The 25,441-nt window shown below is 34.8% G+C and overlaps 2 protein-coding genes across 2 annotated transcripts in view; both read left to right on the top strand.

Moving 5' to 3' along the window:
• The first annotated feature begins 4,873 nt into the window (after positions 1-4,873).
• Positions 4,874-5,221, top strand: LOC122505892 (uncharacterized mitochondrial protein AtMg00860-like). The gene has a single exon (XM_043617760.1). The coding sequence runs from the start codon at positions 4,874-4,876 to the stop codon at positions 5,219-5,221; it is 348 nt and encodes a 115-aa protein (XP_043473695.1).
• Positions 5,222-8,778: 3,557 nt separating this feature from the next.
• Positions 8,779-25,441, top strand: part of LOC122505890 (radial spoke head protein 6 homolog A) — a 31,398-nt gene continuing 14,735 nt past the window's right edge. Inside the window, exons 1-9 of the mRNA XM_043617759.1 lie at positions 8,779-8,897; positions 9,028-9,217; positions 13,176-13,381; positions 16,903-16,990; positions 17,281-17,520; positions 18,445-18,567; positions 23,624-23,783; positions 23,982-24,130; positions 24,692-24,799. Coding sequence (XP_043473694.1) covers positions 8,779-8,897; positions 9,028-9,217; positions 13,176-13,381; positions 16,903-16,990; positions 17,281-17,520; positions 18,445-18,567; positions 23,624-23,783; positions 23,982-24,130; positions 24,692-24,799 — 1,383 coding nt within the window. The remainder of the gene's footprint in view (positions 8,898-9,027; positions 9,218-13,175; positions 13,382-16,902; positions 16,991-17,280; positions 17,521-18,444; positions 18,568-23,623; positions 23,784-23,981; positions 24,131-24,691; positions 24,800-25,441) is intronic.

Below are 25,441 nucleotides of genomic sequence, written 5' to 3'. Positions count from 1 at the left end.
TGGCGCCCAACGTGGGGCCAGGCTCGAACCGAGACACGACTAAAATTGATTGATTGCCAGAAAAATTTTTTTGTTATTGTTGTGATTATATTGCCAGAAATTTGAATCTTAAATTTAGCCAGAGCCAAAGTTTATTTTGTCAATAGCCAGAAGATTCAAATTTCTTTCTTGCCAGTGTCAGAAAATTGTATATGTTGCCAGAATTTAAATTTTTTTTTTGTTGCTAACACCAGACATACAAATTGTATGTTACCAGCTGACAGAAAATTCAAAATTCCCATTGCCAGATTGTTTATTGATTTATTTTGCCAATGCCAGAATTTACTTATCGATAAATTATAAGTAAATTTATACCAAAAATTGTGTAAAATAAAATTGTAGAGTGCCTTTGCCAATTATTTAAAAATTTAATTTTCTTTGGGACTGTAAAAATTTCCTGCCGTGATAAAAATTGAATTCAACAATTAAAAATTTTTTTTGCTTGTCGAAAGCCAGTTTTGTGAGAAAAATCCGAGTAAAATTCCCCACAACTTGTGCAAAATCAAAAATTTCCCCAAAATTTTATGCCGAGCACATGTTAGACTGGAAATAAAATTCGAATTAGTCACGTGACTGTAAATAGTGCGCCAGACGGTCGAGAGAAACGACGCGCCGGGATATTTAAAATTTCGACAGCCGAGAGAAAGTTGCGCGCGCCAGGAAAGAGTGGCCTAGTAGTAGTAGTAATAGCGGCTACACACAGAGAGAGAGAACGAGAAGAAGAGGCAGAGGGAGAGTCGAGTCATCAGTCCGCCAGAAATTTAAAAATTTTAAAAGGGGGCCCTGCTTGAGTAGTCACGTCCTTTCTTCAAGACAGCACAGTGCCGTATATACTAATTGTGCACCCCCCTGAAAATTTAAAATTTTTCAAACTTAGAAAATTTTCTTTAAAAATTTTTTTTTGAAATGGCAAAGGCAATCGACGAGATGCAGGATTACAAGAGACGCATGAGCGAATTAATTGGAGTACCATGTGTAAGCCGAGCATGGGAAAAAATTAAAATCATGCAAGTTGGCCAGGTAGTGACGAATTTATTGAGACACCAATTGTGTATCAGTGGTTCGCCACAAGTTTTGAAGGAGAGACTATTGCGAGCGGAAATGAGGTTAGCCCAAATCGACGACTTAGATGTGCCATTTAGCGATCGATATGACTTGGGAAATTCCGACAAAATCTTTTTGGTGGAAGCTTTCCCAGAGCCAGAAATGGAGAAATTTCCATTTGTTAATTATCGTCGGGGTGGCCAGATGTCATCGGCAGATGACGAAGAATCAGATAGTGAGGCGAGTCAGGTCATCAAACGTATTAGTGCCAGGAAAACTCTAGGGAGTGGGAAAAAAAAAACCAAAATTGAAACACCGTACAGTAGGCATAGTCCGACCAGCGTTGTTTCGACCCCAAATTTTACACCCCCACCCCCAGTCATGACAACAGCCAGCATGACGACATTTTCCCCCACAACAACGAGTGCTCAGATGAGCATGACAACGAGCACGACCATGACAGCACCCCACACTATTCAGTCGGCCACGATGGCCCCAGTGGTCCAGAGCCTCCGTGATTCAGTCGCGCGTTTGGGTTTGTCACCTGAAATAAAAAAAATTATGGAGTATGCCAAACAAATGGACCGCCAGTATGCGGGAGGAGGGTGGGAGCTACAACAAAGCCAGTGTAGGGCCGAGGTTGCCGAGGGACACCATCTAATTCACCACCAGCAATCGAGATTCGTATCCCCTTAAAGAAATTCCCTTTTAGCCGAGACCTCACACAATCACCAAAGTGATGACAGAGTGAGGCCCACACCCGCCCCGAGGAGCCATTCAAGCAGAAATAGCATGAGTGACTCTAGTATCAATCATCGTAGAGTGCCAGAGAATGGAGAGCCAGCCTTAAATCCCGAAAACAATGAAAGTAGAAGTAGGGGTAAAAGGGACAAGGTAGAGAGACAAATTGAGTATAGTGGTAGCGAAGAAGGCCGTATAAGTAGTAGATGTAGTTGTAGAAGCAAAAATAGTGACCGACCGAACAAGAATAATAAAAGAGAAAGAAAAGTGGGGGTGAGCCGGAGATCAATTTTAGATGACTCTTCGAGTGAGTCTGAAGTTGAGAGCGACCTAAGTCAGAGGTTGAGCAGTAGTTAGAAAATCTAGAACGCACACCAGGCCGTAGATCCAAAGTGATAAAAACACTGAAAGACTGGGACCTAAAATTCTTTGGAGACGAAGACAATGCCGAAAAATTTCTGGAGAGATTAGAAGATTGCAGAGTCAACTCAGGTTTCTCAGACCAAGAAATTTTGCAAGCACTGCCAATTATTCTCCAGAAAACCGTTAGCAGTTGGTTTAGGTCGTTACGTCGCGAAATAAATTCGTGGAAGTCATTTCAAATGGCTTTCAAAAATGAGTATTTAGTAACAGTTGACGATGACGACGTCATAGACGAACTTCGAGCCAGGACACAAGGAAAAGGGGAGAAAATTTCCCCATATCTGACCAGTTTTCGACTAATCTTGGGTCACATGAGACGACCATTGAGCCAGAAACAACAGGTCAAGCTGGCCTATAAAGGCCTGACACCAGCCTACCGTCGTCAACTGGAACGACTCAATTTTGAATCGTTGAGCCAGATGGAGAAGATTTTGAGAGATTACGAGAAGGCCAAAGACTTAGACGAAAGATACGCCCCACCACTACCCAAAGAGAAGATGCGTTTCCCGTTAGCAGCCATGAAGGAGAAGAAGAGTAGCCAGAAACATGCGAAGAATGAGTAGGTGGCAGCACTAGAAAAGGAGTCGGAGTCGAGTGAGAGCGATCACTCTACAAGGACAGAGAAACCGAAGAAAAAGAAGAATAAAAGTAAGAAGAGTAAGAATGAAAAGAGTAAGCCAGAAGAAAAGAGCGTCGAAGCCATTAGTCCAGCGACATCAAGCCAGAAGCCAGCAATGGTCCAGGGTCAAGTTGCCAGTACTGCGCCATCCCAAGCAGTACAAATGCCAATGCAATTTGCCTACCCAATGGTTTATCCAGGGATGTTTCCACCTGGAATGAAACCAAATTACCCCAGGCCAAATGGTCCTAAAGGACCCAAGTCGGGGCAAAATGGTACACAAGCCCAAAATACCCCCAAAGAGTTCGTTGGGGCATGTTTTCACTGTCAAACTACAGGACATCGAGCCAGAGATTGCCCACAGAGAACCTGTTTTTCTTTCCAGCAACAGGGGCATTATTCAAACCAATGCCCTCTGAAGCCAGCCCAAACAGAAGCGTGTTTGGTGTGTAAGAGGCCAGGATGCAATTTTCTAAATTGTCCAAATTGTGTGTCAGTCAGAGCCGCTTTGGGAAACGGTGTCTGGGGGGCACAGAGCAGCCCTGTACCCCCCTCAAAAGTATAGTAGAGACGAGAGCCGAATATAATGAGCCGTGTGTAGTAGAAAAGAGAGCCGAGACTTTTGAGCCATGTAGAGTAGAGATAAATAGCGAGTGTAGAGACAGATTCACGCCTAGTTGTAGTTGGGTAAAAACTGAGCGAGAATTAGAATTAGAGAGAGGAGAAAAAGTTAAGAAAAGTTTGGAGCCAGCCATAGGTAAGGACGACATAACAGAGGACAAAGCGTTCAAATTCGTGCCAGAAAGTAGACAAGAGCGGTCGAGTGAGAAGAGCTCACTCTGCCGAAACCAAGTAGAGAAAATTGTCGAAGAGTGTGGGACAAAAGGTAAGGATGTGATCCCGGTACCTATAGTCCAGGGGAGGGGAGAGGCTGTGAGAGTCACAGCTGACCCGAACCTAAGTAATGAGGACATCGACGGATCTAGGACGGAGAACAGATACTTCTTCGACATGTCTATTGGCGACCACCATTACGAGGCACTTTTCGATCCTGGTGCTATGATTTCAGTAATCAACACCAGAGTCGCAGAGCCGTATAAATGCTGAATTTAGCCGTGTGATACAGTTGTAAGAAGTGCAACAGGAGGTATCACAGAAACAGCCGGTATTCTGGATCTTAACATAGTAGTCGACGGATACGCACAAGGATTCGCAGTCAAAGTAATGAACACTTTGACTCAGGACATCATCTTGGGCATCGACTTCTGTAGGGCCTGGGACATGGAAGTGAAGCTGAAAGAAGGACTGTGGAGAGTTTTCCAAGGAGAATGGTATGAGTTGGGCCAAAAGAGAGAGAAGAGGACGAACAACTAATATTTGCCGAATGTGCCGGTATTCCTGCGCTTGATGATGAACAAAAGAATATCATCCAAGCCATAGTAGACAAATGGGTATTGCCAGAGTCAGAAGAACACGGAATGACAGACTTGACGGAACATCATATACGTGTTACGGACGAAACGCCAGTACAACATGGCATCAGACGGATGTCGCCGGCCATGTTAACTTGGGCCCAAGGCAATGCTGCTCAATTGTACAAACTAGTACAAACTATATCATCGAGCCATCTGCCAGCCGTTGGAGGAGTGCGCCAGTAATAACGAGAAGAGGAGAGAACGATTTTCGACAGTGTAACGACTACAGAGATGTCAACAAAGTTACGATCAAAGATGGGTATCCACTACCATCCATTGATTATATTTTGGATAAGCTCCGAAAAGCCAGATATTTGTCAAAGGTAGATCTCAAGCTGGCGTATCACCAAATACCAATGGCCGAAGAGAGCAAGAAATACACTGCGTTTGCCATACCTGGGTCAGGACTGTGGCAGTTTCGCCGCATGACTTCGGGTATCTAGACGACATCATAGTAGTCACAGACACTTTTGAAGAACATGTTAAGTGGTTGGAGTTTGTCCTCAAGAAATTGAACAAGGCGAAGTTGATAATGAATCCAGATAAATGTGAGTTCGGGTGCTCCCAAGTAACTTACCTGGGTTACTTATTGGACAGAGAGGGTTTGAGGCCAGATCCGAGTAAGACAGAGCCGGTGAGAAATTATCCAGAGCCGAAGAACGTGAGACAACTCAGACGTTTCTTAGGCATGGTCGGGTGGTATTCCCGTTTTATTCTAAACGACAGCAAAATCAAAATACCATTGTTAAAGGTTCTACGCAAAGGCCGAACGTGGGAGTGGGAGGACGAGCAACAAGAAGCTTTTGAACAGCTGAAAAAGAAGCTGACATCTGCGCCAGTCTTAGTCCGACCTGACTTCACAAAGAAGTTCACAATTTAGTGTGACGCCAGCAACTATGCCATTGGAGCCGTACTGACGCAAGAGTTTGAAGACGGAGAGCATCCAATAGTTTACATCAGCCAAGTCTTGACGGAGTCAGAGAGAAACTACAGTGTGACAGAAAAGGAGTGTCTGTCATTATTGTGGTCGATCAAGAAGTTCAGGCCGTAAATTGAAGGGTGTAAATTCCATGTGATCACGGATTACAGTGCCCTAAAATGGCTCAGGAACTTAAAAGACCCTACAGGCCGTTTAGCCAGGTGGGCCTTAGAAATGCAGCAATGGGACTTCGACATAGTTCACAGACGAGGTGCACAACATCATGTCCCTGATGCATTGTCCAGGCTTCAAGAAGACGAAGAAGAGTCAGTAGCCGCGTTTGAATCCATTGAGGATAAGTGGTACCTCAAACATAAGGTGTCTCAAGCCGGACCAGTCGGACTAATAGGCCAAAGAATTGTTGAGAGGCCGTGGGCCGTAGTAGCAGCAGATACGATGGAGTTCCCGCCGAGTAAGAGAAATTGCAAGCACCTGGTGGTGTTCCAGGACTTGTTTTCGAGGTTGATCGAGGTGAAGCCATTGAAGTCAGCAGACGGAAAGTCGGTAGCCAGAGCATTCGAGGAGTTGGTCCTATTCAGATGGGAAACGCCAGAGTATTTACTAACCGACAACGGTAAGGAGTTCGACAACAAAATTCTAAAGTCAACACTCGAAGAATATGGAGTCAAGCACATCACAACGCCACCTTACCATCCGCAAGCCAACCCAGTCGAAAGGAGTAACAGGACTCTGAAAACTATTATCTCCACCTTCATTGGTGCCGATCATAGAAACTGGGATCTTCATGTTCATGAGTTCCGCCATGCTGTGAACACAGCAACACAAGCGGCCACGAAGACGTCTCCTGCGTTCCTGAATTACGGAAGACACCCCAAGCCAGTGAAGAGCCTACGAAGAGAAGTCGAGGGAACGAGAAAAGTAGTTAGAATAGGGCAGAAGAGTGGGTAGATAGAATTAAAAGATTAGACGCGTTAAGAGACATGGTGGCCAGACACATTGACAAAGAACGAACGAGACAAACACAGTATTATGACAAAGGTAGGAGAGAAGTGACTTTTAAAGTAGGCGATTTAGTATTGCGGAAAAGCCATAAGTTGTCCAGTGGGGCACAAAAGTTCGCGACGAAACTAGCACCGAAATACGAGGGTCCATTTGAGATCGTCGAGGTCCGGTCGCCAACTGTATTCATTCTACGAGATGAACAAAGCCGGCGAGTCCCTAAAGTCCATATTACCGACCTGAAACCATACTTACCTGTCCTAAATTCATAAAATGTCATGTTCTTGTTGTGAATAAAGAAATTGTTTTAGAGCGAGAGGGGAACCAAAGCCAGAGAGAGAAGTCGAGGAAGAGAAAGAGAGAAGCCATGTCCAGACAAAGAAACACCCGCAGCCAGAAGTCATCGAGCCGTCATCGAGTGTCGTCCGATTTCATGGGACTCGAATGGGAAACATCCCCATCCCCACCACGAATTACTCGCCAGGGAAGAAGCCAAAGTGGCTATCGTCCAGTACAAGTGTTTCACCATGGAGACGCCCAAATGAGTAGGCCGACTATCCTATCCTTCCCGATTACGGAACCAACATCCCAGGAACCACTAGTGGCCAGGAGAGACACCGTGATAAGAAGAAGAGACGATCACCAAACGGCGGAGAGAGCACAGAGGCCAGAGGAAAAGGAGGGTCCGATGGGGGGACAGATAATGTTCGTAACAAAGTCAGAGGACTGGGCGGAATTAAATACGCTGGAGGAGAGAGGAAAGAAGGAGAAGAAGAAGACAATTCGACCGGACGGAGCAGAGGTGGTCATACCCTACCGTTGGCCGGCCGACCAGGGCCCAGAAGAGAGTCTCGAAGCGTATGAAAGCAGATTGGCTGAATACGAACTAGAGATGTTCCTAAAATCAAAGGAGCCAATGGTGACGGTAGCACTAGAGAAAGCCAGGGCCAAGCAGAGAAAGGCGCTCAGAGAGAGAAGCGAAAGGCAGTGGACTGCCGACGATCTAGAAAGCCAAACGCCCGCACCACGAATGAAGAGGTCGAACAGCCCTCAACCAGGACCTCCGACCGAACCGAAACAGGCGCTAGGAGCCAGACCAAAGGAGAGACCTGAGACACCAACACTCAAGCCAAAGGCCAGGGGAATAGTCTTCGGTGGTTTGACGCTAATTCCGACGGAAAGGTCGATAGATCCCCCGCCCTACAGCTGTTTTAACTGTTGGCGAGGGGGGCATAACGCTGAAGATTGTCGTCAACCAAAGAGGTACGACTACTGTTGGAACTGTGGTCGACGCTTCACCACGGTAGAAAAATGTCCTAGGTGTGCTAGGGCATACGCACGTTACATGGGGAAAACATATAAAGAGGAAACGAGGAAAGAGGAAAGACCATTGAGAGAAGAAAAAGGAGAGGAAACCAGTGAGGAAGTTTTCTCGACTGCAGACTCACAAAGGCAAGAAGTTGACCTAAATGATGAGCAGGATGTCCCAGAGCAGGAAACAGCCGAGGAGAAGGAAGTATAAGAGGAAAAACCAGATGTCTTAACTCAAAGTGTTCTGACATTAACAAAGGCGCTTGAGGGTCTGCCAGCCGAAACCATAGACCTAGCAATACGCCAACTCCTTAAGGAAAGGGAAAGTAGGTTGGAGAAAAGAGTCCGAAAATGAGCCAGAGAGAGAATAGGAGGGCCAGAAAGAGAAGAGATTGGCCAGAGAGAGGAGAAATAGGAGGGCCAGTAGAGAAGTGAAGGTCAGAGGGAGAAGAAAGAGGTGGGTCAGATGAGAGAGTAGGAGAGCCAGTAGAGTTGAAAGGCCGGAGAAAGGAGAGTCAATAGAAAGGCCAATTTTATTTTGTTAACTAAACTTGTGCATTATAATGTTGATATTTAATTAAATATTACTAAAAAATATATCGTAAGACTTTTTAGAATAATAAATATGTTTTAATACATTAAAATAAAAGTGTTTTTTCATAAAATACTTAATTTTGTTTCATTTTTAGTGGTTCGCTGGAAAAACGACTTAAGTCATTTGTTATAAAATAATGTTATTAAAGTAGCAAAACATTGTTTACTCGACCTTCTTTTCTTTTAAAGAATTCTTTGATAATACCTTTGTATTGGGAAAAATGATCGATATAATTAATACGTAAATTATATTAGTAATTCGTTTCCGAATCTTTAATTTAATTTTTTCGTCAAAAACTTAAGTCGACTTAGGTCGTTTTTCTAGCGAACGGCTCAATTCATACTCAACTTTTTATTTAAAAAACACCTGGGCTAAGAGGCTCAATAAATAATAATTTAAACTAAGAATGTGGTAAAATTTCAAACACTATTCTTACAGTTATGAACTAAATTATTTTTAAAAAATGTGATAAGATTGTCTTTTGTTTACTGTTATTTAATAATTTCACACTATGAACTTTTGTATTTAAAAGAAAACATTAAAAGGTTAAAACAAGTTTAAGTAAAATAAAAAATTACAACACATTTTAAAGATGAATTATTCGTTTAAAATTGACGAGGTTCCATCACCAGAAGTTCCATCTATTTCTGATGAATTACGTAAAGCAAAACTATATTTACAAAGACATAATGGAGAATCTGATGACAGTTTGTACGTTTCTAATATACTTCGATCATAAAAAGCAAATAATAAAGTTGCTAAATTATAAATATTTTCAATATAAAGTTCAAAAATAAATTGTGATTTAAATAATTCCATTTGAACTACACAATCTTTGTAGGTATGACCACTTGAGTAAATTATTGAATAAAATTCTTTCTGAACGACCAAACAATGCTTTAGATATTTTTGAAGAATATAGTAAAAATTTGAAGCAGGAGCGATTTATAAATCAAGCTGATTATCTTCAAAATATTTATATTCCGCCATTAGAGTATGAAAACGCAAAAAAACAAATTAAAATTTTTGAGGTAATTGCAATACTTCTATTTAATTTCTATATATAATTGTTTTAATATTTTTTTACTTTTTTAACATCTCTTCAAGTTGCTTGAAATGTTAAAAAATTCAAGGCGCTTGTAATTTTTATTTTGTAAATAGTATCTAAAAAAACATTATATTTTTTAATTGTTAATATTGAAATCTATCATGGAAAGCAGAAAGTCGGGGACTTTAATAAATTGCAATGCACACGTCTGTTTTTAATTCAAAATCATAAATATCGACATACTGAAATTTCTTTTTTAGTTTATAAGAATCTGAAGATATTAGTTACATGTATTTAAGTACTTTTCGAAAAATACTAAAATAGCATAATTTGGAGGTTAAGAATCACTTGTAGTTAAAAATTTATGTACTTCGAAATTTTCAAAAATCTTTAGTAGATGAATTAATCTTTAAAAATTGAAAAATTCAATTATATTTAAATTTATCACGAGATAAAACACTTAAAAAATTACCAGAAAAATAATCATTTCTCTCAGGTAGGTTTACAATGCACAAATAAATACGCTTTCATCTCTCTAAAGTTTACGTTCAGAATTTCGTGAATTATATTTTCTGATAGAAAGAAAATTATGTAAATTTAGCCAAAAGAAAGAAAATTTTTAACAGATAAATCAGATTGTTGTCTGGCTTGGAATGCTATAAGGAGCATTCGATGCTTGATGAAAAAGAAAAATTGCATGGGATATTCCTACATGGATCTTTTAGGAAGCTTCGTCAGCTTCATAATTCCAAATAATTTCCCTACGATGATTTATTTAGAATTATACTAATAAATAAACAGCTTCTTTGGGTAAAAACTGTCGATAAAAATTCACGGGTCTTAAGAAAAGTATATGTTCTACAATGGTACGGGGTTTTGGTAATTTGCGAATAGTTCTAACCTTCTGCTCTAAAATTTTGTTACACATTTTGGTTCACTGAATGATCAGAAAATCTATTTCTAAAAATCTAAATACGCATTTCTCCAAATTCAAACGTAAGAAAAGTTCACTTAGGCATTGGAAACAGTGTAAAGATGTTTCTTTTATTATTCAAAATTACACTTAAAAGAAGTTGTATTTCAATCAACTAAGAAAATTTCGTTCGTTCAACCGAAAATTATAGTTCGTTTTGGCGACAAATAAGTGTTAAATAGTTACTTCAACTGCATATTAAGTTGTACAAAATACAAAAAAACTTGTCTCAAATTAAGAGCCTAGTTAAATTTACTATATTCTAATATTTTAAAAAACTACAAAGAAATATTTGAAGACACTGTGATGAATACAGTTCTGTTTACATTTTCGTATATTTATATTAACCATGAGAATAGCAGCAATAAATATAAACTAACCAGTTTATTAAAATATTTTGCATAGTTATCCTGACTATAAAGCATAGAAAAACTTACTATGCTGTTATATTATAAATAACTATCATATGCGATTTTTAACTATACTATATCATAAATATTTTTTGCTATTCTTTTTTTAATATTAACAATATAATGTATTTAACCTTTAAATAAATATAATAAATTTAAAGAAATCATTTGAATAAAAGAATAAGAAAAAGATAAATTATAAGAAATAATAATATTTATTTTTCGAAATTCATGATTTAATTAGTGAATTAGTTGAATTCAGAATATAAAACAATAACGTGTGATGAATAGTGTTTATAAATTCACATATACTATTCTTGTTCTTTGCTCCCAGTCGTCTTCCTGGCTATGACCAAATACTCAACATACCTTATTTAATTAATAATTTATCAATAATTACATTTGTCTATAATTTAACGATGCTAATTCTGAAGCGTGCAACACTAGAGTGACTCTGTCTCGCCGGTTTGTCGTGAATATCACGTAACCCGGAGCGGCGTCTATGTCACTTCTGGTGGGGCGCTTTTTAAATTTCATAACAGGGACCATGATTTGGTTTTGTAGTCCACAACATTTTACCTTCTGTTACACTCTTTCCCTTCGAAGGTGTTGTTGTCAGGAATACTCAGGAGCTAAGGGGGTTTGATGTTAGGATTAGACGTCTCGTTGACCTCAGCTAAGGCGTTTTTCTAATGAGAAACTTTTGTAACCAATTTGGGTAGTCTTGATGATCATCAAACTTGGCTTTCACCCGACGTTTCAGGTCATCTCCTCCATCAACCAAATAACGATGATGTTTTCTCCTACTTACTCATCTTATCTGTTTTCGTAAAACAAAACCCTACTTGTTACAAAAACTACGTCTTGGTATCTGTAAGTAAGTTAAATAGTATATTTCGTAACGAGTGCGAGCAGTTGTCAATTTTTGAATGAGCACTTTTTTTGGAACAAACTGTAGGCGAAGCGAAGCTTCGCCTACAGTTTGTTCCAAAAAAAGTGCTCGTTCAAAAATTGGCAACTGCTAGCACTAGTTACGAACGATATTTTTCATAACAAGGTGCAAAAAAGTGCCCTTTTTTGCACCGCGTTATAAAAAATTATTTTCCTAATAGCTTTCCTGACCTGTCGACCAATTCAACCGTCGGCGAATCCAGAACTCTTTTAATCCTAGTTAATCCCACATATTTATGAGGTAATTTAGCTGAGTAACTCTAATATTTATTATTCAATTTTTTATTTGGTTAATAAACCTCCAAATCTTCTCTTAACTTTATTGTCGGAAATTTTCTCGAATTCGTTTCATCCAAAAGGAGAGTGAGCCATCCACAGTCTCATTCAATTTATTTTCGGAAGACAAAAGCGTCTGTGTTTTAAGAAGGCGGCTATTATTCGTTTAACGGTTTGGTTAACCTCATGATCAAAAAACAAGACCGACATACTACCGAAGTCGGGACAATTTCAAGTTACAAAATATTACCAAAATAAAATAATTAAAAATTCTAATTTTCTTTTAAATCATTAATAAAATCAATCACAACTTATTTTTTTAAAGTTACAACAAGCTATAAAGAATAAAATCCCAACATGCCCCACGTTTGAAGCTAAATAAAGCAAAATAAAAATGATTGATTATCAGGGACCATGATTTGGTCTTGGGTCGACAACACCCATACCTTCTGTCACAGTCTATAATGATATGTATTGATTTATTGTTTACGGTTTAAGGATACACTGATAGAAAAGTATAGTCGAAACATCCATATTTCTTTGTAAATTGATCATACTATATTACTAATAAAGATTTTTTCAGTTATTGAAAATTTTATTAAATATATTATTTTCTTCTATTAGCCTAAAGTGCGTTAGTCGAATAGCTTAATGCCTAGCCAGTTAGCTAACTATCTTGGCGTTTAGCTAAATGACGGATTCTTCTATTTGCCCACGACGTATACACGTCATCTACACGCCAGGGGTTAAGAATTTAATTTATTTTCGGAGAAGAAACCGACAGATCAGCTCAGTCGGATAGATGCCTCGCTTGGCGGTCGTTTAAGGACCAAGGGTAAGTACCCTTGGTTCGCGCCTATTTGGCTTGGTATTTTTCCGGCACGTGAGACAATCTGAGCGGGAGGTTTGACGTCGAGGTATAATGATGTGCACCGTCGATTCTTGTCCAGTACACACCATTAGAACTCGACTGTCGATAAACCGGTTGTACTCAGGAGAGGTTTTCTACAGTTTCCCTCTCCACTGGCGAGAAAACCCATTAGACGGGTGGTCCAGGCAAATGCGAGTACTCCTAATTTTCAAGTCGCTCTGTAGGCGCAAAATTTAGTATTAAATATAGAAATAGAAAAATATTGTATGAGAGAAAAATTTGTAAAGAGACACTTGTATAGCCAAGTAATGTAGGCTGAAGACAGGTGTATAAACCAATAAATATTTTCGGAGAAGTTTTGATAAATAACCCCTTTAGATTGATTTCGGAATCCATCTTTTTATCACTGCGCATCCAAAGTCTAAAGTCTAGTTAAATATTATTAAAACATTATTTACAGATGTCTAAAGTTCAAGAAGTAGAGAAACACATAAAAATAGTTCAAGAAAAGGAGGCGGAAATCGATATTAAAGATGCAGAAATTAATTTAATGAATCTATTATATTTCATTGAACAAGCTGATGTCGGTTTAACTCGATCTGAAATATTAATATTAAATTTGGGTATACAACATTTAATTCGTGAAGCTCCAATTCAAAATGTCAGGTATGATTGATGCAAAATTTTTTATGTTTATATAGATTATCAAAAATCATAATAATATAAAATAAACTGCTTCTAATCTTTGTATTTATATTCCTTTTAATCTTTGCTCTATTTAAACTTTTTTGTGTATAGGGACTTTTAAAAAATCTGCTTAGATACATTGGATTTCGCAATCCAGGTTTATGTGGGGTTGGTGTAAAAGGAAAAGAATAATAAATAAATCATTTTAAGTTAAATAGCTGGCGATCTACTACCAGCTTCAACACACTAAAGCCCGTGACCCTTATTCTGGAGCTCTTTTGTCTACACTCGGAACTGTCGTGAAACTTTTGTCTTCAAGATTAGTGCTCCATCTCTGTCGCGAATACGATTCTTCCTCTTCTACTTGGGTAAGACAATCCAAGTCGTCGATCTTCAGCGTTACCCTTCGATACACAGATTGCATCTTTACCATGCCTTCTACGGATTTGGTAACCTCGGCAACGAAGACCTCTTTATTGCAGTCGACTCTGATTTTAATTAGGTGGTCTCTCTTTTTTGTATCCCTTCAGACTGAGAACGCATGCCAAATCAAACTCCGATTCATCGGCTGCGGCATGCTTCTTGTTTGACTCATTCAGCAGAACTTGGGTGTAAAATTTTCTGTTTACGAACTACTGACATGGGATACTCAATCTGAATTCTTTGATTCCATTCTTGCTGTTTACTGGTTTTGGTACTCGACGCCTTTTTGCCTGTGATTGACCTAGAGCTAAATAATTCTTCGAATAATTTGACTCTTGGCTTACGGTCCTACTACTTTCAACTAAATTAATTAATTGCACCACGTCATCTAAAAATAGAAAAAAGAACTTAAATGACATATTTGAATTTATATTTTTAACAAATTTTTTTAAGTCAATTTACTAATATAAATAAATAAATGTAACGCGATCTGAAGAAAGGAATCTTAGATTCATCACATTTTAGCTTATGTTTGTGATTTTTGAAGTAAAAATACACGAAGATCAACTCTTAATTCAAAACACTGTAAAATTATTAAATTCAAAATATTCAATAAAAACTGATTTTGATTTTACATAATTAAAAAGGAACATCTGATCAAAGTGAAACAATTTCAAATATAACCTAAAATATTTTTGCTCAGACTAAGATTTTTATACATACATAATGTACCACTTTCACTTTTTATTTGACTTTTTTACGCTCATCATAAATAATATTTAATTCTTTAATTGTTATCTCATCATATACTGACTTTACTTCGCTTATAAAACCGATTCTTTCTGGTTTCCTTTGATTTTCTAAAAACGCCAACTTTTTTTATCAATTTGCATTTTTTGCAAAATATCAGAAGAACTACCAATGTCAAATAAAAGGCTACGATTTTTTTCGAATTTCAATTCCTTTAAATGATTGCATTGTTGACCCGATCTTTTTTGTAAAGTGTGCGAATCAGCATAAAGAATCTCGACTTTTTTAATGCATTTGTGAACTTCTTGTGTTGGTATTCCAGCTTTTTTCCAAAAAATTATGCATTCTTTTACTTACAACTAATAAAGCACTGTTATGTATTTGTATTTGTGTGACGACATCTCCAATGAGAAAAATACTTTCGCGTAAAAAATAATTATTGCACGCCATTGTTAACGTCAATTAATCCATAACTGAATTTACGTTATTTTAAGAAGACTGGAAAAATGACAACTGCTAACAAAATGACACAAGACTACAAACCAAAGAAAAACAATGGTATAGATCGACCATCAAGATATAGATATAGACTTTTGCTGTTAGTCGATATATGTCGTTAATTACAGCCGCAAAAATTTAAAACTTACCTTAAAAACTTATACTTATTAAAAACTTATATACTTATAACTTATGCTTATAAGATTATATATAATAACAAAAAAGCTCCTTCTGAAAAACCTGACAGCTTAATTGACTGTTGTCAATTGTGAAGAATAGATATCGCTATTAGAAATAATCTCAGTATGCTTAAAAACACTTGTACACAAGTAATTTAATGTAAAAAGTCTCCATTTTAAAAATTTGACAGCTTTATTGATAGTTGTCAACTGTCAATATTATATAAGTTTACTTAGGTTTAGCTGAGTGCTCTAAAAATATTTGTATATGAATAATTTAATGTAGAATCTGTCAAAAAACAAACCTCAACCACAGAAATAACAACTTAGAAAGGAAACATTTTGATAAAACATATTGGTATTATACTGTAGAGCCATCTATCAAAAGAATGTGTAAATTTTTAAAAATCTACAACTTCATGCATATGTACACCCTGATGCTCTAATGCCTTCCTTCCGGTTTTGATGGCGTTTTAAAAAATCAAAACAACATTTTGATAGATATGTCACGACTTTTTAAAATGCCGTCACAACCGGAAGGAAGGCATTACAGCATCAGGGTGTATATGATTTTCTTACAATCCAAGCCATTTTACTGGTAACGTTACTTCGTAAAGACTTCCATCCCCCCGCGTTATAAATTGTAGTAATAAGCGTTCCCCCTCCTCCTAAAGTGGTACCTTAGTTTATAGATGGTCCCTCTTCCAATATTTTACCTTGAACGACTGATTTGATTTTGATCCTTGAAACTGTTTGAATGATGGTTCCTGGCACAACATTCAACTCTTTTCTAGTTTCATTTCTGCTGCAGGAGTCTTTTGCCAACTATTTTCTTTCAAAAATTCAAGAAGTGTTTTATTCCATAATACTGTTGGTTCTTTGGAGTTGTTGACATTCTTTTAAATACTTATTTTCAATTTACAGGTATGATACAAAAATCTCTGTAGCCAGAAAATATATTTTTGCTTATGTTGACAGCAATATTCTTAATGCTTTTCTCAAGCAAGCTCGGAAGTTATGATTTTGGAAAAACTTCTTTGTGTTTCATTTTCTAAATTTTAAGAACATTTCTCTTAGAAATTTTCATGGGACTGTTATTTCGAATTATCGAATGTTCATTTTTTTATTCTAAGGTTGAACAACATTAAAGTATATAATAAATAATAATACAAACAATATTATTATGTCTTTTTGAAATTACTCATTATTTTAGTCTGAATTTTATTTTTTTGAATTTCTATGGATAATGTCAATTCTTATAATGTTTGCAATGCGATTAAAACGAGTCAGCTACATTCTCTTGGCTTTTATAAATAATATGAAAGGAGTATTATCCGGTTAAATATTCTAAATATTATTTTTATACTTACATCCTTAGAAGTGATTCATTCACAATAATTCATGCACTCGATAAGATTTGTTAGTTTATTAACTAGTTTTAAGTTATAAGAAGCGGAAATTGCAAATATACAATTATTTTCTTTACTTAAAAGTTAGATTATTTCAAACATTTCACACATTTCTGATTTGTACGTCATAATATTATGTAGACAGCAACGTCAAAATGTATATGAAGTACTTCTGATATTGTTGAGTTAATTAAATTTTCTTTAAGCATATGACTGACGATCATGTATTTAAAATTTACAGATTTTGGGGAAAAGTTCTTGGCAATCCAAAAAATTATTACGTTCTTGAGGCCAATTTGAAAAAAGAAGAAATCACTAATAGACAAAAAGTACTATAAAATTTATTGATCTAAATATAGTTTAGGGGAGAATAATGTAACTACGGACACTTAAGCTTTTTAGGCATACATTGTAAAATATTGATTAAAATTTTGAAACTCCGTAACTCAAAAAACATTTTATCAAATTTAATAATAATTCATATTTAGAATTCTACTAATAATAGTAACATTTTGTCAAAATTTCGAGAAAATTCATTTTTTGACCTGGACAGTTGAGGATTTTGCCCCATATGTTTAATTAATAATAGCAATAATTTTAAAAAATATTGTGATTTCAGAAAGTTACAAGTAGAGAGGAATTAGAAAAGAAAACAGGAAATACAGAAGGAACAGAAATTAATACGCAATACGAATCTACCGATACAGAAGCTTTAGAGGAAAGCGTAACTGAAATTTTAACAAAAGCAAAATCAGTAGAGTCAAAACGGAAATTACTTCTTTCAGATTTACCAAAAAATGTATGGCAACCTTTTGTACAGATTCCTCCTGAACCTATTGGAATGGGACTTAATCAAAAGGTACACACTACTGTCAGAAATTATTGGTACAGCTACACGCGCTTGGCATAAAAACATACCAATCTTTAAATCACGATTTTTTATTCATAATTAATGAATGAATGAAATGTTTTCTCAGTGTAGTTTTGTTTGATTTTAAAAAGATTTAATTAAGTTTATTCTGAAATGTGAGGAATACATTCAGGTAAATTTAATAAGTGACAACTTATTAAATTTTGTGCTGGAAACCGAATCAGTGTTACCAGAATTGGTGCTTTTTTGAAGGTCTTAAAATTTCAAATATTAAAAACATTTTACAATAATAAACTGAGTTCAAAAATAATTCCATCAAATTATAATATTCAAATTTATGTCATATATTGAATGATAATTGAATGAACGTTTTATAATTGCTTATTTTTTAATTTAAAAAGAATAAAATAATTTCACATGCTAAAACATTTTTTTTATTTTGGTAGTAGAAATTATAAGCTTTTGAATGGTATAAATTAACTTGGTTTTAGAGCATAATTTTCTTAATTTTTACCTTGGTCTTCTCTACGCAATAAAACTCATATTATTAATAATAATTATTATCATTACGAGGTTTATTAAGGAATAATTTGGAAAAATGTGAAACGCCGTTCGTTGAAAAGTATTCAAAATAACCGATTTCAACGTTTGAAGAAACTTAAAATTTTAAAAACTGAAATTTTCATTTAGATATTTTTGTTTCTTGAAGTTAAAAATATAGAAATAATGCTTTGTAGTAATTCAAAGTAGTGTTACGTCTTTAAAAATGAAGTTTTATTAGGAACGCCATTTCGGTGTTTTTGTCAGTCTGGTCAGTCTAGGCTTGACCTTAACTGAATGGAACCGGAAACCCTTCATACATACTTGTATCATACTATTTCTCTATAACAACTATACTAACGTTGTTTCTAGGTTTACTTTGTTTGCAATTCACCTGGAATAGATAAATGGATTGAATTACCCATTGTTACTCCACAACAAATAGTTGCATCCCGTTCTATTACCAGAGCATTTACTGGAGACTTGAAAACAGAGGTGGGTATAAACAATCATTACATGAGATAAATTTTCATCTTATCATATCTCAAAGATTTCGGTAGAACATCCATAGACATACAATTAACTTTTTGAAAATATCTTTTTCAATTACACTACCACACAGTCAGAAATTGTCGGTACGAACTACATTCCAACAAAGAAAAATTGCTGTTAAAATTAAATTAACATATTATAATTTTAAAAAACTGATAAAAACTTGGTTCTTGGATTGTTTGAAAGCTTATAAAATTTTGTGTCTATCGATATATAAATAAATATTATTTTATGTTTTTGAGAAATTTTATCACCTAAGAGGTTTTAAATTTTTTTTCTATTTTCGTGCAATATGATTGTGTGGCTGAACATTCTAGAAAAATTGAAAAAAAATTAAAAACTCCTACAACATAATCAATAGTTCGAGTCCGTCTCATTTTCTTAAATTATAATTTAATATTAATTAAAAATTCCATAATTATCAATGTTAATTATTAAATATTTAAATTTATCTTATTCAAAACTTTATTGATCATATAGCAGTTTATTTTGGTGAAAAGAATTTAGTTTTTATGATTTATTCTAAACTGTTATGAAGACTGTTTTGGATTTTTCAATAAGAATTGGAGGCAATATCAATATCTTTTTTTAAAATTAAAGGCAAATTCATAAGAAATCGAAATATGCTAATAAAATTTTTCGCACAAAGGAGTAAATAAACAAAAAATTGTTTAAAAACATTTTTTGATTTAAAAATACGTTGTATAGCCTTCATGCACAAGTATAGTACACGCGCGCAAAAAAATGTACACAGTTATTAATTCATTTAGGCACATTTTCCGTTTAACATAATTCCATAGGAAAAAAGTCAAGCTTCAGATATATGCTATTAAAAATAATCAAATTGTCGCATTGCATTGATAGAAACACTAGAAAATATTCTTAATACAACAAAATAGGTCAGAATAATTTTTTTTAATCAATATTTTAATCAAAAAGCTTGTTAAAAATGCTGTAAAAAACACTAGTATAAATTTAAAATCGATGATATTTTCTAAAAGTTATGATGAATTGAAATTCACTGTGCAGTGTGAAAGAAATTTTTTAGCGGTAATACTTGGCGAATTTTTTCCCTTATTAATCTTAATTTTCCTTTTATTTCAACATGGAATCCTTACGGAAAAGAATTAAGAGACTTTTCGAATGTAGGTATATTAACTAAAAGGCGGTGATTGCAGTCCGTTAACGCTCCACTGCCATAGCCTTAGTTCCTTGCCTTAGAATATTAGAAAAATTTAGTACAAAACTGGACAAGTCTTCTTCTTGAAGCATTAAATTCATTTTTCTCAAAACTGCGTTTTTTAAGTCAAAAAAAAAACAAAAAAAACAAAAAACAAAAATTTGAAGCTCTTTGAAAATTCGCAAATCATATTTAAACCTAAATTGTCACCAAGAATTTGTACTAACTGGAAGAATATTGTTCGATTTAAACTTGAGCTGTAAGCTTAGCGAGATTGCATGGAAAGCTTAACGCAAAGCTTACGTGTTATCTGGTTTGTTTCGAGCTCATCAAAGTACAAATGAAGTGATATCGTCGGCTTAGTGGAAAACTGTACCATTTCAGGTATTCGTTATAAACTGTACCATTTCGGTAAATTGTTTTAAAACATACCATTTCGAGAAAAAAAGTTTTTTGATTTTTTTCCAAGTTTGTCAACACTGCTGCTAGACATAAAATAAGGTTATGCTTTTTTAAAAAACGGTATCTTAAATATACTCTTGTTCATCTTTTCAATGTATTAATTCAAAATTTCTAATAATTTAAATTAATTGCTTGTTAATCATTAGAAATTCTTTAGTGCAACGCTTTTATAGATCTTCATCGAAATGGTATGTTTTATAACAAACTTTTGAAATGGTATAGTTTATAACGAATACCTGAAATGGTACAGTTTTCCACTAAGCCGACGATATAATGATTTTACTTGGATCGTGATACTTTTTTTATCAATAAATCTCCCTGTGTGGCATTTGATAGATTTTTTGTCTGCACTTAAACCATCCATGTATTGAATTATTGAATCTAATATGCCCAGTTTTGAAAGAACAGTTTGGAAAGCATCTTTTAATGAAACATAAGCTGCGAAAATGCTTTTCATTTCAAAACTAACACTTTCATCTTCTTTTGTAACGTAAGTAGGCTATTTTCCGATTTCGAAGAGTTGAGGAGATATGTAATAGTAAATTGCGATACAAGTTTGGAAAGATGAACATTTCCAAGTGGGATAGTTTCAGCACGAGCCGTAGACGAGTGAGACGCAGGCAAGTGCTGAAAATATCCCACTCGGAAATGTTCATCTTTCCAAACTCGTATCGCATTTTGCTTTTCATTACAAATGCTTGGATACGTCTTATGTATCATGTAACATTTATTGTTTTATTTTAGTAAAAACTGTAAAATAAAGTAGTGCGCCAATGTAAATACGAATTCTCATTGGTGGACGATAGTGCGCTGATGTAACTTTAAATCTTATTGGTTGAACAGTGGAAGTTTCTTTCAGTCTTCGGAAATGTGACACTTTCTAAAACAATAGAAAACTACGTTTTACATGCAGGTGTTAAGAAAAAACATTTTTCTTTTTGAATCGTAAATGTTCAGTTGAAAATTTAAAAAAATCTTTTGAATTTTCTAAAATAAATTGGGATTTTGAATAGGCCATCTCAGTTGAAATGGGCTTGACATGTTTTTCTATTTCTTTTTGAATAAATTAAATAAACTGCTTCGAAGTGAACTGTTTATCTATTTTTAACTGTTCATTATAATTTAAAATGAACCCAATGCATTGGAAGTAAAATTAACTTTCGTTTTCTGTTAATTATTAAAGTAAGAAATTAATAACAAATTAAATCGACTAAACGCGGTTAGTGGCATGGTTAGAATGTGAAATTATAATTTTATGTATTTTAAGAGATATAATTAAAAAATTGTATAAAAGTTAAAAAAGGTTGTTTTGTTTCTTCTAATAGGATTTAATCGAATTTTCATTAAAAATCTTATTGTATGGAATTCAATTTTTAATAATTAATTTAAATAAAATTTGATAGAATTTCCTTTAAAACACTGGATAAAAGTGTTGACTGTTGGACATTATTTCTAATAGAATTTAATAGAATTTTCATCAAAAAATCTTATTGGATTGGAAACAATTTTTAATATTGAATTTTGATAGAATTTGATAGGACTTTCTTTGAAATCAGTGGGACAAAGTAGGACAATTTTTAGATAGACAAATTATTGATTTGGATAAACTTCTTTTTAAAAGTATGTGATAGTAACTTATAGTAACTGTTAAAAATTTCGGATTTAGAAACACGATTAAAATGGAAAGAATTTTTTTTCTTTCCATTCCTAACAAATTTTTTAAACAGGGTGTGCACGCCTAATCCACACTTTTTTCATACTCACCTTGTACAGCCTTTGGAATAAAATTGTTGCTTCTGACTTGTTACGAAAATTAACCAATTAGAAATTTATTCGAAGCAACAACACACGTTGGAACTCAACATTGGCAATGATAGAAAGATTTATTTCAATTTTCACGGAAACAGCATCTATATTACTCAACATTCCAGAGTCTCCTGAAATGTTGAGTGTATCAGAACTGCAATTGGCTAATGAAATTATGAAAGTGTTTCAACCGCTTTACACCGTTACACGAGAACTGTGTGCAGAAAAGTATGTAACAAGCAACAAGATAATCCCATTAATTAATTGTTTGAAAAACGTATATATTAAGCTAAAAAATATTCTATAGTCTGAAACGTCCATTGCTTTGGTTGACCAAAGCAATGGTCAACAATAGACAGCAATGATCTTCATTCTATTTCAAACAGATTTGGCACAGTTGAGCATAACTTTATATTGTCTACTTCAACAATTTTAGATCCTCGGTTTTAAAAAATACACTGAAATGATCCATTAGCATATTCAAATGCAATTATTCGTATTTCTAACTCTTTGCGTGAAATGGACTAAAAAAGCATACAAAATGGTATCTATACTTCAGAGATGATAGTGATCTATGGTCTTTTCACGATAAGTTTACAAGCTTTTCGTGCTTACAGCACCAGCTATACGATACTTTGAGAATTGAATATTTTGTGGTCGATTTTTTAAAGAATCGAATCTATTCGTTTCGATTTCGATATGATTCAAAAATCGAACATCCCTAGACACGATTCGCATACGCGAGAAAACTAGGTAATGGTTGTTCTGATTTCTAAAGCGGCTTACATTTGACAATGTACGGAAATTATAGGGAGGTTCGGTTGTGGGCATGGTTCGGTTGTGGACTCCCCCGCAGAACTTTTGACAGAAATGATATTTGTCAAATCTGATAAACATCACGTGTGTGTTATGACCGAACGTAGTTTTTTATGCGAATGCAAAAGTGATTGGACACCTGTGCTTTTTAGTATATATAAATTAATTTTTCGACACATTGAAACTGACAGTATCGTGCAGTTGAAGTTCAGTGCGAGAGATCTTATATGTCCTTACATGGGAGAGAAGGGGAGATCGAAATGGGCAAAAAAACAGCTGGTCCCATGCGTTATTTTTTCCCATCGGAAAAAAGGCCGCCATTTTCATAGAAGTCGAACAAGTGAATGACTTTTACTCCCTGTCGTCAGATATCTGAAATCGATACTTTTGTATCTTTGGAATAAAAATTATCGTAAGTAACACGGGACTTAAAGGCTGCCAACTTATTTACGTACCTTGTTGCTTAATATACTATTACAAAATACTCGCACACACGTCACACTTACGCACATTAGACATTATTCACATATCAATTTACAAATACAATTTATCGGGGACAAAATAAAAATCTTTGCAAAGAGACAAAATTTTAAGTAGATCAAGGACCAACTCCAGTACAAAATGATACTTGTGCGACTTACCTCATCGTTGTTATTTTCCGTGTGTGAGGTCTAAAGTAGGTCCTAAATTTCGAATCGGAATATTTGACAAATAATAATTATTAAAACATTTCAGATATTTTCGTTCCCCTTATTTCCTGGAAACGAGGCAAATTACCTAAGATCACAAATTGCTCGAATAACTGCTTCCACCTCAATATCTCCAGTTGGTTATTTTAAGATTAAAGAAGGGGAAAATGAAAATGAGGAGGGAATCGAAAAAGAACAAATGAGTGGTAATTAATTTTGTCTGTTTTTGTGGAGAAAAACTTACCTTTGTTTTTCTACACTCAAACATATACTTATTTTTTTTAATTACGATTTCTCTTCTTATTAATGGTTTGCAAAGACAAATTTTCTTTTTAAATGCTAAATTTTCCTTTTACCAATTTATTATTTACTCTATGTTTAATGAATATTTAATCATTGTTCAGATGGAATTTTAACTAAAAATCCAGATTATGATCCCTATCCTGTCAAAGAATTGATTGATTTGTCTATGTCTAATTGGTGTCATCACAGTCCAATCATTTTAAAACAAGGACGTATTGTTCCTTGCAATTTAAATAAAAGTAAAGTTAATGTAAGTGACGTTTTATATACATTTCTTAAATCACATTAGGCGGTTGAAAAAATCGATTTTTTATTATGTAAATTGTTAGCTTATCAGTCGAAAAGTACGTTATTTATTTAAGTCTCAGCCTTCAATCACAAGGATTATTAATGGGCAATACAAACAAAATAAACTATAATAATTACAAAATATTATCATAATATTGAAACAATAGAAGAAATACTAAAAAAATATAAAGTTTGAAATACAGTAATATTATGATGTGTCCGAATAAAAAACGTGTTAGTTGATTAACAATTACTGAAATCGTATAGATGTGAAAATATCTAAATCAACAGAGGAATTTCTATAAAAGAAGTTAATAGTCTTTGTGATATTATACATTGTCGCATAGAAACTAGTATACCAAGAAGGTAAAACATTGAAAAAAAGTTGACAGTGTTGATTATTCTGAAGTTCGTTTTGCTTCATCACGTCAGGATGATTACGAACTTAGAGGCAGATTTTCAAATTACAAAATGGCGGCTAATATGTCGGTTGGATTTATAAAAACTTCTTGAATTTCCACAGAACTTAGTATCTGTGAGTTGTTGGACTTTGACAGATCACGGAATGACTCCGTTGCCCGGCGTCACCACGTGGAGATGCCTTGAATACAAGCCCACAAAAGAATTCGTGGTCAGTGACCTTAAAAACACCTAGATACCAAATTCTGTAAAAATTCAAATTTTTTTAATAAATTTAACCGCCATATTTTATCCGCCATTTTGTATCTTGAAAATCTGCCTTCAAATTTGTCATCAGCAACCCCAATAAACCCTCGATACCAAGATTGAGGTAAATCCGTCAATATTTATAGACTATTTTCTCTCACTGTTATAATAAGCGCGGGCAATTATACATGACGCGTATTGCTGTCTCTCTTCTCGCTAGAAAGAGAAGAAATATTTGGCGCTTCAAATTCGCACATCGGATCTCTCCTTTTACGTGCAAGAGAAAAATATTACAAGTTGCAGAAACCATCTTTATCATGCTCGATCCCCACAGTACTTACCCTAAGTAAAACGGTTATTTGAAAAAAAAGTTTTACAAAGAAATTGAATCACTTATAGGCAGTCGGTGAGTGCAAAAAGTACACAAAAATACAAACAGCAAAGTCTCAGTGGTTTCTGGTAGTTTAGGGGCTCCATATAAGAGCCCCATAGTTTGCTCTCGATTTCCGGTTGCGAAAAATGGTATAAACAATCGTCAAAGTTTGGAAAACGTAGCTTTTCGATGACTGTTACTTCCGGTTACATTTTAGAGGAAAAAGTTGTAATT

The sequence above is a fragment of the Leptopilina heterotoma genome, unplaced genomic scaffold (assembly GCF_015476425.1).
Source record: "Leptopilina heterotoma isolate Lh14 unplaced genomic scaffold, ASM1547642v1 Lhet_38, whole genome shotgun sequence".
Classification (NCBI taxonomy): Eukaryota; Metazoa; Arthropoda; class Insecta; order Hymenoptera; family Figitidae; genus Leptopilina; species Leptopilina heterotoma.
Note: the sequence above shows the minus strand (reverse complement) of the source record. Positions and strands in the feature narration are given on the sequence as shown.

Coding starts and splice junctions, on each gene's coding strand:
- LOC122505892 (XM_043617760.1), top strand. CDS start 4,874: ATGAATCCAGATAAATGTGAGTTCGGGTGCTCCCAAGTAACTTACCTG.